Here is a 14587-nt window from a genome sequence, read left to right as displayed (position 1 = left end):
TTATCTGGTTAGTCCCACAGCTCACACAGCTGGGAAAAAACTCTTTAACAAATGTTCCAAATAAGGTTTAATTTATTCCTGCCTACAAAGGATTGTATAAATTCTTCTGGGAGGGAAGATAAGAGCATCAGGCTTTGATGAGTGTTCTGCTCCAACTTTGCCCAAGACCTCCCCTCCCCCATCTTCTGGGGCTTGAGCCTTGAGAGGACAAGAGGAGAGAGCCAAAAGCAGGGTCTTTCTGAGGGTTTACAGCTCTGCAGGCCTTTTCCCAGCCCACTTCACCCTGCCTTTCACTGTGCTAAAGACAGGGGAGTTTTATACTGGGTAAACAGCTGGTAGAATTAAGTTAAGGAGTGTATCCCACTCTTATCTAGATTTCAACCTCTGCCTTTTCAGAACCCTTCAACTGATTTAATCTTTCCTTGAAGTGGAATCAACACACACACATGGATATGTTGTACAACATAGGGACTATAACCCATCATTTTACAATAAATGAAACATAATCTTTAAGAATTATGAATCACTGTTGTACACCTGAAACTTATGTTGTACATCAGCTCTATCTCAGTTCACCACACACACAGTTGGGCTGATAGTTAAGATTCCAAAATCAGTTTTTAAAAGGGGCATGGAAGATAAGTTTTAATGACTGGTTACAGAAGGGAACTGTTCACTTTTTAATGTATTTTATTTACATTGGGAGGAGGAAGTGAAAGGGCTAGTACTTGATGTTTAGTCAAGAAAATAGACTCTTCTGTGATAAACAGATATCTGCTAGGATGGAAAGTCAGTTTGGAGAGAAGGTGAAAAGGGTCAGTTTTGTCTCTGTGCCTAGGGATGTCCTTCCTGAGATCCGTGCTATCTGCATCGAGGAGATTGGGTCTTGGATGCAGAGCTACAGCACCTCTTTCCTCACTGACAGCTACTTAAAATATATTGGCTGGACCCTGCATGATAAGGTGAGAGTTGAGTCAGTCCTCTTCCCTGCCCCAGGATGCTTCAGCTTTTCCTGATCTCACCACTTAGGTGTTTCACTAGTGATCAGTGATGAACTCATCAAGATGCTGAACCTCAAAACTCCCCTAGTACTGGGGAGGGTAGGAGAAGTTAGGGGAGAGACTGGTATATTTAGGAGATTAAATGCCTTAAAACAGAGTTGAGGGGAGAAAGACTTTCCCTATGAAAAGGCAAGAAAGTTATTGATAGGGTGGTAATACAAGTCCTGGGGTGGTAACCAAAAGATCCTTTTAATCAGGATTGCTGGATTCTGCTGAAAAGGAGAATTTTGGGCTTTAAGTGAGAAGACAGTCGTTCATTCTCTTTGAGACATCTCAGGGTCTTCAATATAGAGGACACCCAGGCCCAGAATGAGCAATCTGAGAGGGAAGTATGGACATCCAGTGGGGGTAAGTAGAGGAGGAGTCATTCATATTTCCATTCTCCTCAGTAGCATCGAGACGTGCGTCTGAAGTGCTTGAAGGCTCTGCAAGGGCTATATGGCAACCAAGACTTGACTGCGCGCCTGGAGCTCTTTACCAGCCGCTTTAAGGTAAAATCAGGACTGTGCTCCTGTGCTTGGCTCTGTCTGTGGTTCCCATTTCCTCACCTCATTTTTCCACTTCTATTGCTTTTATGTATCTGTGGCTATCCCAGTATCTGCTTCTACACCCCCCCCTTTAGGAATCTCTCAAATTCTAAGAGGATGGTGTTTGGGGATGGATACAAGGAGGTAATGAGTGATGTTCTCCTTCTTACAGGACCGGATGGTTTCCATGGTCATGGACCGAGAGTATGACGTGGCAGTGGAGGCCGTTAGGTTGCTGATACTTATCCTCAAGTGAGTCCTGGGAAGTGGAGAGAGGCATCTCAGGGTTATCTTTTCAGTATCAGACAGGCCCTTTCCAGAGTCTCTCTCCCTCCGCCCATTGTAGGTTGACTCTTGTCTGTGTACAGGTTGAAAGACAGAGATCATTCCCAAGTTGCCAGAGCTCCAGGGGGGAAATTTCCCGTCTTCTCTAACTCTCCATCCACCCCTGTCTCCCATCCGTCTGTCTGCAGGTTCTTTGTGAGTCAGTCCTTGTTGGCTCTGCCTTGTTTATAACCTTAGTTGTGCCGGAGGACAACGTCCACATCCACCTGCTCGTTCTGCTTTTCTCCCGGCAGGAGCATGGAAGGGGTGCTGACAGATGCAGACTGTGAGAGCATCTACCCTGTTGTGTACGCCTCTAACAGAGCCCTGGCCTCTGCTGCAGGGGAGTTTCTGTACTGGAAGTGAGCGGGGCTCCTTTTGTTTGTTTCTTTAACACCATCTTCTCTTGGTTTCTCGCCATTATCTGCTGCTGCTCTAAGCTCCTCTCCCCAACCCATTAGTCTCCCTTGGTGTCTCCTTCCCTCCTCAGTTCCTTGAGACTTGCCTTAGCTCTGTGTCTCTTTCTCTTTTAATCCTCTCCCTCCAAGGTAACTTGTACTCCTTCCTTTCTCCTGTGCTGTGCCCTTTCCCTGTGTCCCTTCTACCAGGCTCTTCTACCCTGAGTGTGAGACAAGAGCAGTGGGCGGGAGAGAGCGACGCCGAAGTCCACGTGCTCAGAGGACTTTCTTCTACCTTCTGCTGTCCTTTTTTGTGGAGAGTGAGGTGATGTATGGAAAGGAGCTGTTGTGCTAAGATGTGCAGGTAGAGAAGGATGGGAGCTGGCTCTACAGGAAGGGGAGAAATGATTCATCGGGAGCCACTTCTAGCATGTTAACATGTGGCTTTGGTGACTTAATATCTACCTGCTCCCACAGCTCCATGACCACGCCGCATACTTAGTTGACAGCCTGTGGGACTGTGCGGGGCCTCTGCTGAAGGACTGGGAGAGTCTGACAAGCCTGCTGCTGGAGAAGGACCAGAGTGTGTACCAGCTGGTAGCCAGGGAAGGGGACCTCTCCCCTCCTTGTAGGAAACCAGGAGAGATTGCTCTCCTGACTTGTAAAAGGCATAGGTCATGGTTGGTGGGGGCGATGGAGGGGGTTCTTAGGGATCGGGGGTGGCTAGTCTATGAATCTGTTTTCTGTCCTCCTGCCCACCCAGACCTGGGCGATGCACAGGAGAGCACGCTGGTAGAAATCCTGGTGTCCAGTGTCCGGCAAGCTTCAGAGGGCCACCCGCCTGTGGGACGGGCCACGGGGAGGAAGGTACAGCGTGAGGGGCGCGGGCTGAGGGTTGTTGGCAGGTACTGTCTGTCCTTACCCTCGAGTCTTAGGTTAGGGTGCTCCTTCCTCTGCCTCTCAAAGAATTCCACTTCTAGCAAAAGAAATCTGAAGGGAGCTGCTTATCTTCCTAGGAAGATAAGATTATCAGGCAGAGGAATACACATACATACACCTTTCCCCCATCCCCAAATGACTAATTTCAGGGCTTAACCCCAAAAGAACGTAAGATCCAAGCCAACGACAAGGTGAAGCTGACTGAGCACCTCATCCCCCTGCTCCCCCAGCTCCTGGCCAAGGTAGAGGTGCCTCATCGCTCAGCCTCTGGGAAAGAGAGGGTGGAAGGAAGTGGCCTCGAAATGAGCAGTGTGGCAGGTTATAAGCAGGCTTCCCTCTCAATCACCGCAGTTCTCAGCTGATGCAGAGAAGGTGGCTCCCCTGCTGCAGCTTCTCAACTACTTCGACCTCAACATCTACTGTACCAGGCGCTTGGAGAAAGTGAGGGGAGAAGACGACACATTCCCTCTTCCTTGCTGCTTTTGTCCTAGAGCCAAAGATTCTACTGCCAGTACCTGGTTTTTCTTAAGGACATGGATTCTAGAAAAACCAATAAGCCTTCCCTCTCTCAGGCATCTTATCCTTGAAGCTTAATGTCAATGCTGTTTCCTTTCTCCCCGTCTCTAGTCCCCTCAGGAGGAGTTCTCTTCCCCAGCTCCCCCACGACACTGTCTTCTCCCACCTTTTCTCTCTCAGCACCTGGAGCTGCTCCTGCAGCAGCTCCAGGAGGTGGTGGTGAAACACGCGGAGCCCGCAGTGCTTGAGGCTGGCGCTCACGCCCTCTACCTGCTGTGTAATCCTGAGTTCACGTTCTTCAGCCGGGTGGACTTTGCGCGCAGCCAGCTGGTGGATCTCCTGACCGACCGCTTCCAACAGGAGCTTGAAGAACTGCTTCAGGTTGGAAGTAGGGCTGTGTGACAGGACTCTCCAGACCTGTGTGGGAAAGGCCACAAGATATGGGGGTGTGGATCCGCAAGTTCTCGGGGAAATGCCACATGGACCTCCTTTCTTCCTCAGTCGTCCTTTCTAGATGAGGATGAGGTGTACAGTCTGGCAGCCACTCTGAAGCGCCTCTCTGCCTTCTACAAGTGAGCAGCTCCCCTCCTGCTCCCGCTTCTGTTGCTGCCAGTGTCTGTGGGGTGGATGCCTGTTTGTTCTGTTCTGTTCTGTTCCATGTAACATTTCCCTCTTCCCGCCCCCGACCCCCTCCCCCCAAACAGTGCCCACGACCTAACCCGCTGGGAGCTTTATGAGCCCTGCTACCAACTCCTCCGAAAGGCTGTGGACACAGGAGAGGTTCCTCACCAGGCAAGTAGACAAGTTGGAAATGTGGAAGCAGGTGTTTAAAGGGCCCCGCGTCCTCGGTGGCCACCTTGCAGGTGGTTCCAGTCCCAGGGATGTGGAGTGGATGAGAGCGAGCTCCATCATGTGTGTGGCTCCTTCTGTCCCCCTCTGGGAAGGTGAATGTACTTTTCTAGCACCTAAAAACAGTCATTCTCTCTGGCTTCTGGGGAGGCAAGGATAATATTGAGGGATTATAGGAGACTTTAAATCAGGAAAAGATGGCATTCCTGCTCAGGATAGAATTCCTCTGAAGACTGTCCAGAATCACTTTTTTCCTCACCAGAAAAGGACGTAGGTCTCTCCTCATCTCACTCTCTCTGGTCTGCTTTTTTCTTCATTCCTTCATGTGTATCTGCCTGTCTGTGTCTCTCCCCACCTGCCCGTTACTCTCCTGACCTTTGCTTTTTAACATGTGGTTCTTAGGTGACCCTGCCAGCCTTGACCCTTGTCTATTTTTCCATTCTTTGGACACTAACCCACATTTCTGGATCAGATGCTTCCCAGGTGAATATGGGTCTGAGGAGGGGGAAGAGGAATGGAGTACCAGTGTCTTCCTTCATTCCTTCCCCCTGAAGTCATTGTCTCCACAGAAGCAGCTGTTGGGTTTGAAGGGCAGGATGGTGGCCTTCTGTGAACTCTGCCAGAGCTGCCTCTCAGATGTGGATTCTGAGATCCAGGAGCAGGTGAGCGTTTGTCAAGGATGCGTGTCGTCTGTAGCTCTGCTCCCATGGTCTGAGGAAACCCATTCTGAGGGGAAATTAGCAATATAATTTCTGTCATGGTCAATTTTCTGTCCTTTTTAAGCATTCTTTTTTTCCCCGACAGGCTTTTGTCTTGTTAAGTGATCTGCTTCTCATCTTCAGCCCTCAGATGATTGTAGGAGGACGAGAGTTCCTCAGGCCCCTTGTCTTTATTCCTGAAGCCACCCTGCAGTCTGAGCTAGCCAGCTTCCTCATGGATCACGTCTTCATCCAGCCTGGGGAACTGAGCAGTGGTACTGGGGCTCAGGGAGGGTTTGGGGCTCAGGCCTGCCTCAGGTTGGAGGGCAGGAGGCCTGAACTGTGATTCTGACGTTTGCACTCTGCCCTCGGGGTGAGCCAGGTCATTCCCAGGAGGACCACTTACAGATTGAGCAGCTGCACCAGCGGCGCCGCCTCCTGGCTGGCTTCTGCAAGCTGTTGCTTTATGGGGTGCTGGAGATGGATGCAGCCTCGGATGTTTTCAAACACTACAACAAGGTACAGTGGGGTGCCAGGCAGAGCACGGCCTGACCCAGGACCTCAGACACTGGAGTGCTGCAGGAAGGGTGGGGGGAAGTGATGGTACCAAGTTTAAAGGGAAAGCGGGGGGAAGGCCCGTAGTTTAGAATAAAGGGACAAAGAGACTTAGTAGTAAATAATTGTGGAGAAAAAGCTGTTAGGCAGAAATTCATTGGAGGGAAAATACCTTAATCTTCCTGTCCAGAAATTTTTTTATTTCTGTGAGCCTAGTCTGTGGAATGGGGTAATGTAAGAAGGGGAATAAAAAGAACAGAAGAGGCTTCAGTCCTTCCAAGGTACCTAGATACCTGCGTTGGTCTCCTCAACCCACCATTGTGTTGATTTCTATTTATTGAGCACCTAGTATCCCAGGCACTAAGGGCTCCTCAGTGAACAAAACAGTCAACAGTTCCTGCTCCTTGGAGCTTCTGTTCTAGGGGCAGAGACAGTGTATTCTGGCAGGTTTACTACTCTTCTCTAAGAAATGGACTCCAGGCAGGGTTTCTTCCCTTAATTATTTGCCTAAACCATGATTTCTCTGGGGCTTTGTCTCTGCTGGCTGGAGATGTGGTTTAGTATGAGTTGTTTCATGCTTAGATTCATATTCCCTACCTCAGGTCCTTTTGGAAGGAGGTAATAGTTAGGGCTGTGAAGAAAAAACCAGAACAGAAACAGTCCTTTCCTGTGGTCGACATCGTTTCTCTACTTCCTTCCCGTCAGTTCTACAATGACTATGGTGACATTATCAAGGAAACATTGACTAGAGCGAGGCAGATGGACCGAAGTCACTGCTCCCGGATCCTGCTGCTGAGCCTCACGCAGGTGCCTTCTGCGGGGCCTCAGGCCTTCTGCGCCCTCCCTGCGGCCTACCCCTAGCTGTTCAGAACGTGAGATCTTTCAGAGCAGGAAGTTTCTAACTTACTTTGACTTTTATTTCACATGACAGTCTCCTTCATAACTAGTAGATCCATAAAAAGTAATTTATTTTAACTGTCGGGGCAGTTTCTACCCCAATCCCATAGAACTCCTGTGTGAGTTAGCACATGGGAGCACCAACAATAAAGTGATAGGGAGTTTCTAATTTTCTTCTAGTCTGTTGTCTCTCAGCTCCTTCAGTTACTACAGACATTTTAATTTATTGTTACAGAGCATGGTGAAGTCTTGTCTGGTGCAAGGCAGTCAGGAATAGGGTCAGTGTCCTCAGAGGAAAGGAAGTAAAAACAGCAGATGGTGTCCCAAGCCCTTTAGCATTTCTGGACAGAGAAGGGATTGCAGTACTTGCTTGTTCTATCTTGTTCCTCCCTCCCCACATGTGCCCTGTCTCCTGGACAGTTATACACAGAACTGCTGCAGGAACAAGGGCCCCAGGGCCTGAATGAGCTTCCAGCTTTCATCGAGATGAGGGACCTGGCCAGGAGATTTGCCTTGAGCTTTGGACCCCAGCAGCTACAGAACCGTGACCTTGTGGTCATGCTACACAAGTAAGGAAGTATTGGTGGAAAGCAAGGTACTCGAATCTTCCAGAGAGGGCTGCGCCAGAGGCTGTGTACAGGATCAGCTGGGAGTGAGGTCTCAGAGGGAGGGTCATCAGGTCCAAGAGTAGCAGTCACGTGGGTGAGCAGGTATCCCTGTGCAACAGGCTGGGTCCAGGGGGAGGAAGAAGCACGTGGACAGGATGCCTCAGCCCTGGGAGAGAGTTGGGAGGGGCCTGTCTTCCTAAAACGATTCTGCTCAACCAAGGGAAGGCATCAAGTTCTCCTTGTCTGAGCTTCCTCCAGCTGGCTCCTCCAGTCAGCCCCCAAATCTGGCATTCCTGGAGCTCCTTTCGGAGTTCTCCCCCCGACTCTTCCATCAGGACAAGCAGCTGCTGTAAGTTAGGGGTGGGTGGATAAAGATGTGGGTGAGAGAGGAAGGGTGTGGTGAGGGCTGTGACCACTTCAGCCAGGCTCCATCCCGCCTCTTTCTTAGACTGTCCTACCTGGAAAAGTGTCTGCAGCGTGTCTCCCAGGCACCTGGTCGTCCCTGGGGTCCAGTCACCACCTACTGCCACTCTCTCAGCCCTGGAGAGAACACGGCAGAGGTCAGCCCTCAGGGCTACCCCCGCTCCAAGAAGAGGCGAGTTGAAGGTAAAGTGCTATGAATGTGGGTGTCAGGGTGCTCAGTGCTACTGCCTTGATTGCCACTGCTTAGTGAAGCAGCATATGGTCTTTTGCCTCTTTCAGAGTCTTGAGTTTGGTCAAATAAATATTCATGGAGCCCCTACTATCATCAAGGCTACTCATTTTCTTCAAGGTTTATCTAGCCAAGTAATAATAGCCAACTTCTATGAAAAATTAAATAGAAACTCATGATAAAACCAAAGGTTGAACTAAAAAAATCTGTACATTTATGATGCCTTTTGTTGACATCTTATATTGTTATTTTGCAATTTTTAAACATTTTATAGTCTTCATGATTTTTATAGTCTTCAGATCATTATCTGTTATATTTACATAAGTTTTTTTTCTTTAAAGTGATTTTTTTCAAATATAGTTTCATCTTGTGATAATACCCTAGAAATCACAAATCTGAGGTGTAAGTTTGTTTTCTAGTGTACATTTTAAAATACTGGTAGTCATACCCCATTCCCCCAGGTCTAGGCAGTATAGTTACCTATTTCTTGTCTCTGGGTTTGCTTATTGTAGACATTTTATGTAACTGGAATCATAGTCTGTGACCTGTGTCTTCTTCTAATGAACATTTTTTAGGGTTCATCCATTCTTAGCGTTTATCAGTACGTCATAACTTTCCATGGCTGAATAATATTCCATTTGTATGGATATGTCATTTTATCCATTCATCAGTTAATTGATACTTAGGTTGTTTCAACTTTGTGTTAACACATGATACTACTGTGAACATTAATGTGTAAGCTTTTGCATGGATGTAGGATTTCACTTCTCTTTAGAGAAATTGCTGGATTATATGGTAACTCTTATGTGTAACTTTATGAGGAACTACCAAACTGTTTTCCAAAGTGCCTACATTGTTTTGCAGTTCCTACAGAAATTGACAGGGCCCCAGTTTCTCTACATGCCAACACTTGTCTTTGATTTTATCCATCTCTTAGTGACTGTGAATTGGTATCTCATCCATTGTAGCTTAAATTTGTATTTCCTTAAGTACTAATACTGTTGAGCATCTTTTCACATGCTTATTGGCTATTTGTATATCTTCTTTAGAGAAATATCTGTTCAAATTCTTTGCTCATTTAAAAATAGGGTTGTCTTTTTTTATTGTTGCGTTGTCTCTTATCAGATATACAGAAAAAATTTCTCCCATTTTTTGTTGTCTTTTCATTTTCTTGATGGTGTCCTTGAAATAACAAAAGTTCTTAATTTTGATGAAATTCAACTTACCTGTTTTTTTGTTTGTGCCTTTTTTTTTTTTTTGAAGGTGCAAACTAAGTCACTTTAGTAGTGTGATACTTTGCGACCTCATGCACTGAAGCCTGCCAGGCTCCTCTGTCCATCGGGTTCTCCAGGCAAGAATGTGGAGTGGGTTGCCAGGGCCTTCTCCATTGTTTGTGCTTTTGATGTCATATCTTAAGAAACTTGCTTAATCTAAAGTCACAAAAATCTATTCCTGTGTTTTCTTCTGAGAGTTTTCTAATTTTAACTAATACATTTAGGTCTGTGATCCATTTTTAGTTAATTTTTGTGTGTGGTGTGAAATATGGTGTGAATTCTTTTAAGGTCTTCTGTATACCACCTAAAATTATCTTTCATACCACCAGGAAACTCTGCTTTTAATCAGTAAAGTAATACTTGTTAAGGACCTACCATGTGCAAGATATTGTATTAGGTGTTTTAGAGGCCATGACAGATTCTCAAGCAGCTTACCATCTAATAGAAAAGAAAGAAAATACATTTATAGAAAATCTGAGCTGTGAAGTCACCAGTAAGTGATAACTTCCCCGGGGTTTCACAGATGACTGCTATAGAATTCAGAGAAGAAAGGTATCATTTTATGTTCAGTTGATCTATGAAGTCTTTATCAAGAAGATGGTATTTAAGCTAGATCTTGAAAAATGGGTAAGATTTATATAAGCTGAGCAGAGAAAGAAAATAAGTACCATGAACTAGCAGAATAGCACAAGCAAAAGAGGTCAGTGTTTGCCAAAGCACATGAATATATAGATTGGTTTGCCTAAAACAGAGGGTTTGTAAAGTTAGGATAAAACTGAAAAAATTGGTTCCATTGTTCATTGGCACCTTGCATTCAGTTGTGCTTGGAATGCAGGAGTGAGCTTTCTTTGGAATACTGTCAGATAGTAATGTGCTGTGGAAGAGGGTGGGGAAATACTGGGGAGGTAGGGACTGCAGTCTTACAAAAAGTAATCAGGGAAAGCCACAGAGAGTGTGAATGCAGGGCAAAAACTGGAGAAAGTGAGAGGGGTGCCTGGTGTACATCAGAATGGCAGACGAGGACTTAACCTGGCGGTCCAGTGGTTAAGACTCTGTGCTTTCAATGCAGGGGCTGTGGGTTCAATCCCTGGTCGAAGACTAAGATCCCACATACAACACAGCCAAAAAGTTAAAAAAAGGGGCAGCTAAGGGAGTAGCAGACAGGCGGGTGCAAGTGGTCCAGAGGCCATGGTGGGATGTCTCTGGCTTGTTCAAGGAATAGCTAAGAAGGCCAGTATTGCTGAGTGGAGACTGTGTAGGATACAGGACCAAAGAGTTTGTCGGGGTCCCAAGCATGGGTCAGAATAAAGACTCTGGCTTTTACTCAGAGTGAAGTGGGTAAACATTAGGGATTTGAGCAGAGGAGTGACAGGATCCGCCTTATGTTTTAAGGGGCTCCTGGGTGCTGTGTGGAGAACTGACTGAAGGAGAGGCAGGGCTTGAAGGCAAAGAACTGCTGAGGAGGCTGCTGTACGGGCCCAGACAGGCGGGAGCTAGTGAACTGGGGAGAGGCAGATGTGAGAAGTGACCAGACTCTGGACAATTTTCCAAGCTATCACTAATAGAGCCTCATAATAAGAAAGAATGTAAAATATGAGAAAGGAGTTGAGGATGACTCCAAGGGTTTGGGCCTAACATTGGAAGATTGGAGTTGATAGCAGCTGAGATGGGGAAGTCTGTGAGACCAGGACTTCGGTATGTTACAGGTGGAGATGCTGGAGACAGGAGTCTGGCGTGCAGGGGGGAAGGCAGAAGCTTGAGATAGATGTAGGAATTGGTACTTAAAGTCATGAACCTGAAGGGCTAAGAAAGCCACTAAGGATGGAGATGGGGAGAGGTCCTAGGCTGAATCCTTGGACATTACACCAGTTAAATAGGCTGGGAGATTAGGAGTCACATGGGGGCTCAGGTTTATTCTCTGGGAAGACAAGCTCACAGGTGTGGCTCTTCCCTGTTTAGGGAATGTTCTGCTTACACCAGAAGCAGCTCACTCTCCGGTTACTGGTTTCAGGGTGCAGACAAGGCTGTGGGGAGGGAGACAATGGGGATATGAGTATTTCCAGTTGATAAATACTAATATCCATTTGACTTATGTTTTAAAATAGCATTACCTGGGTTTTCTAAACATTTTGGCTTCTTTCTCCTCTGCCTTCCTCAATCTCTATAAGAGATTTATATTTTGAGCCCCAGGTCTTCCTCTTACCCTTCATATTAGAACTATGCTGACATTACAGTCATTTCATTTTTTTTCTGGCTTTTAGAAAATCCAGTCTTTCATTTTTCTGTTTCTCCTTAACTCTCATGCTTCCTGCCTAGTTTCAGGCCATTCTAAACTTTTTCTCACTACAAAAACCTTGAATGAATGGAATCTCAGATTTCTTCATTGATTAAATGAGACCTCTCAATCTCAGGGACTCCAGCCCTCTCTCACATTTGTGTTTGTATATTACTGTTTATCTGTGGAATGTATGTCTCTTTCCATCTTGTTTTCTAAGGTATGTATGAATCTCTCCTGGACAAGCCCTTGATACAGTCCTATAAACCCTACATTTTAGTACGTAGGGCTGTGCTCAGTTTTAGTCATGTCGTAATGAGACTATCTAGATTTTCCATTGCCGCCTTATTTAACTTTTTCTTACCAAATCCTGAGCAGGTCTTGAAAAACGGAAGTGTCTGGTGGTACCTGGTCTCCAGTAAGCATGTGCCTCTGCTGCTTGCAGGGCCCTCCAGGCGGCACAGAGAGGACGTCTCTGCATCCCAGGAGGAAAGCCTACAGCCGAACAGCATCCCAGCCACACCTACCCTCACCTCCACAGCTGTGAAGAGTGGGCAGCCCCTCGGGGCGTCGGAGGAGATGGAAGAAGGCGGCAGCTCAGAATTGGCATTTCCCCAAGGGTGTGTCCCCCGGGGAAACTTGGCTCTGATTTCCCAGTCTGGTGTCTCCCCGTTTCTGTTGTGTTGTTCCCTGCCACAGGACCCCCTCATTCTTTATTCTTCCCAGGCCCTTTCCCCTTTTTTCAGCTTTTCATTTTCTCTTTTTCCCTCCACTCTGAACTTTCTGCTGGCTTTAATGCTGGCCACTTTACCTCCTCTTTTTACCCTATATTTTTATCTCTTGTCACTGATCCAACTTCATTCCCAACAGCCTGTACCTTTTAGGCAACCCAAGGTCAAGGTCCTTGAGTCCACAGCATTTCCAGACTCCACTCAACCCTTCAGGTTCTGGTCTGGGCAAGCAGCTGACCCGGTGAGCTTTTCTCATCATCGTCTGTCTTCACTTCAGGTCTGTCCCCCATTACGAGGGGATTCTCCCGGATCAGTGGTGCTGTGCTGGTGCTTTCCGGGCTGGTTTTAACCACACAGCACTTCCTTCCAGTGTCATGTGGAGCCCTAGTGTATAAAACGGATGGAAGTAGAGCTTCTGTGATGGGAGCAGGGGTGTGAATCTGGACCCCTGGTCTGCTTACTGCCCTGCCCCCGCTTCCCCATTCCCCTGGGGGTGCCTGAGAAACTCTTGGGTCCTTGAAAACCTCTACTCTTGGCCACTGCTTCCAGGCTTAGCTTGATGGAAGAGGATGAAGAAGAATTCGAAATTCAGAATGACTCAAGTGAAGAGTGGCAAGGTTCAGGCAAGGTGAGTGGACCCAACAGTCCCTGCTCCCTTTAGAATTGGAAGCAGATGCGAGGGAGAGAACCTAGAGTGATTCTCCTTTGTCTTGATGATGCCTTGTCCTTGGAAGCTGCCCCAGACTTTTTGAAAGAGTCATAAAAGAGGAAGGGTTTGTAAGTTTCTGTTCACTTTGCTTGGACTTAAAATATTTCTCCCCTATATCTTCTTAAAAAAGTAAAGTACCAAAAAGGACTGGAACCACACTCCCATTCTCAATCCCCATGTAAGTATTTAGTTTCTTAATTGCCCCAGAATTAAAGGGAGCCCTGAGCTAGAGAAAGATGGGAGGTTACCCAGTGCTTGGAGCCTGGCAGCAAGTCTCTCCTGTCACGGCACAGGCTCAGCCGACCTCCTCTCCTGGGAGGGCTGCCCTTGCCCGCCTGCTTCCGCAGGAGGAAGTGCTGCCAGTTCAGTAGGAGGCACATGGAATTCAAATGAGGAGGTCTCATAGGAGTCCTAGGTTCCCCTACTTTACCAGGTTAACTCCATAACCCCTCTCAGCCTCATCTAAAATGGACCTTTTACGCAAGATACAGAGAGAAGGCACCTTATAAACAGAAGAGGATTGTGTTTCTGCTGCTGTTCGCTCCTTTCTCTGCTCTCTTGAGGAGGAACGGGCACAGCGGAGTGCGGTGGGGAGTGGAGGGGTCTTGTGCTTGAAGGCAAAACCAGACAAAATGTTCCACCCAGAGCCTAGACAGCAGGACCTCTGTTAGGTGTTTAATCCTAAAGTTCCCCCAGGGAAACCCAATCTCTGGTTCCAGAGCTGAGCAGACGAAAGTCTCAGTTGGCAGGCCAGGAGAGGAGGCACTGCCCTGACTCTTAACTTTGCTCCTCTGCCCTCCCTGGCTGCTTCAGGGACCTACTCGGCCTCAAATTTGTCACGTGAGAGGGAAAGGCCCCTCTGCTGTTGTCTGCAGATGATGGGAATGGTGAGGGACTGTTCTGACATTTGACCCTGTTCTGTCTAGTCCTCCTCCTCCAGTGAGCACAGGCTGGACCTTTTAGATTCTACAGAGCTGAACATTGAGGTAAGCGTCCCCAGAATAGACTGCAGAAACAGGTCAAGAGGCCACAGCCCTGGGCTGCCGTCTCAGTTGCCAGGGGCTTTAGCATGTCCTGGGGGAGGGGTGGTATGGGAAGAGAAGGAGAGTTTGTCACCTGGAGGACGTTGCGATGTCCTTTGTCTCTTTGACCCCTGGTCCATTGTTAGGTCTCTGTATTCTACTTTTATCTTTCTCATTACAGGATTTCTGATGTAACCCTAGGCCCTTCCCCATCTCCACGACATGACCACTTAGAAAAAGGCCAGCAGAAGATGGAATGAAAGGAATCATTACTTCCCCACCCCTGGTCTCTGAGGGGAAAGAGGTGGGCTGTGCCTTGCTACCCTGGCCTGTCCTTCCTGGGGCTCCGTCCCTCTGTTTGAGCAGAGTGCCTATTTTCTGCTGTTTGGAGGCGGGGGTTGGGGGGGGGCGTTACCTTGGTCGTGGAGAGGGGCACCGCACACCTGTGTTGAAAATAAGGAGCCCATAATTTTTTCTGTATTGTGGGAAAGTTTCTGAGCTTCTTTTGTGCCCTATTGATTTAGCTCAATAAACATGTATGAGTCAGTTGCA

At 47.4% G+C, this 14587-nt stretch overlaps 1 protein-coding gene across 9 annotated transcripts in view; it reads left to right on the top strand.

Moving 5' to 3' along the window:
- Positions 1-14587, top strand: part of STAG3 (stromal antigen 3) — a 27732-nt gene extending 13145 nt beyond the window's left edge. For 5 of the 9 annotated variants that reach the window (XM_043915171.1, XM_043915172.1, XM_043915169.1 and 2 more), the window contains 25 exons: positions 839-962; positions 1454-1552; positions 1761-1840; positions 2167-2274; positions 2521-2635; positions 2788-2893; positions 3074-3177; positions 3399-3491; positions 3601-3690; positions 3946-4146; positions 4267-4337; positions 4470-4557; positions 5017-5097; positions 5169-5276; positions 5419-5587; positions 5695-5831; positions 6573-6674; positions 7185-7333; positions 7593-7721; positions 7821-7978; positions 12019-12193; positions 12444-12545; positions 12854-12932; positions 13940-13999; positions 14237-14587. In XM_043915171.1, the coding sequence (XP_043771106.1) occupies positions 839-962; positions 1454-1552; positions 1761-1840; positions 2167-2274; positions 2521-2635; positions 2788-2893; positions 3074-3177; positions 3399-3491; positions 3601-3690; positions 3946-4146; positions 4267-4337; positions 4470-4557; positions 5017-5097; positions 5169-5276; positions 5419-5587; positions 5695-5831; positions 6573-6674; positions 7185-7333; positions 7593-7721; positions 7821-7978; positions 12019-12193; positions 12444-12545; positions 12854-12932; positions 13940-13999; positions 14237-14269 (2761 nt within the window). In that variant the 3' untranslated portion in view covers positions 14270-14587. Of the gene's footprint in view, positions 1-838; positions 963-1453; positions 1553-1760; positions 1841-2166; positions 2275-2520; positions 2636-2787; positions 2894-3073; positions 3178-3398; positions 3492-3600; positions 3691-3945; positions 4147-4266; positions 4338-4469; positions 4558-5016; positions 5098-5168; positions 5277-5418; positions 5588-5694; positions 5832-6572; positions 6675-7184; positions 7334-7592; positions 7722-7820; positions 7979-12018; positions 12194-12443; positions 12546-12853; positions 12933-13939; positions 14000-14216 lie in introns of all 9 variants that reach the window. The other 4 variants (XM_043915174.1, XM_043915175.1, XM_043915176.1 and 1 more) reach the window with 4 other exon arrangements.

Source organism: Cervus elaphus, chromosome 10 (assembly GCF_910594005.1).
Source record: "Cervus elaphus chromosome 10, mCerEla1.1, whole genome shotgun sequence".
In the NCBI taxonomy this organism is placed as follows: Eukaryota; Metazoa; Chordata; class Mammalia; order Artiodactyla; family Cervidae; genus Cervus; species Cervus elaphus.
Note: the sequence above shows the minus strand (reverse complement) of the source record. Positions and strands in the feature narration are given on the sequence as shown.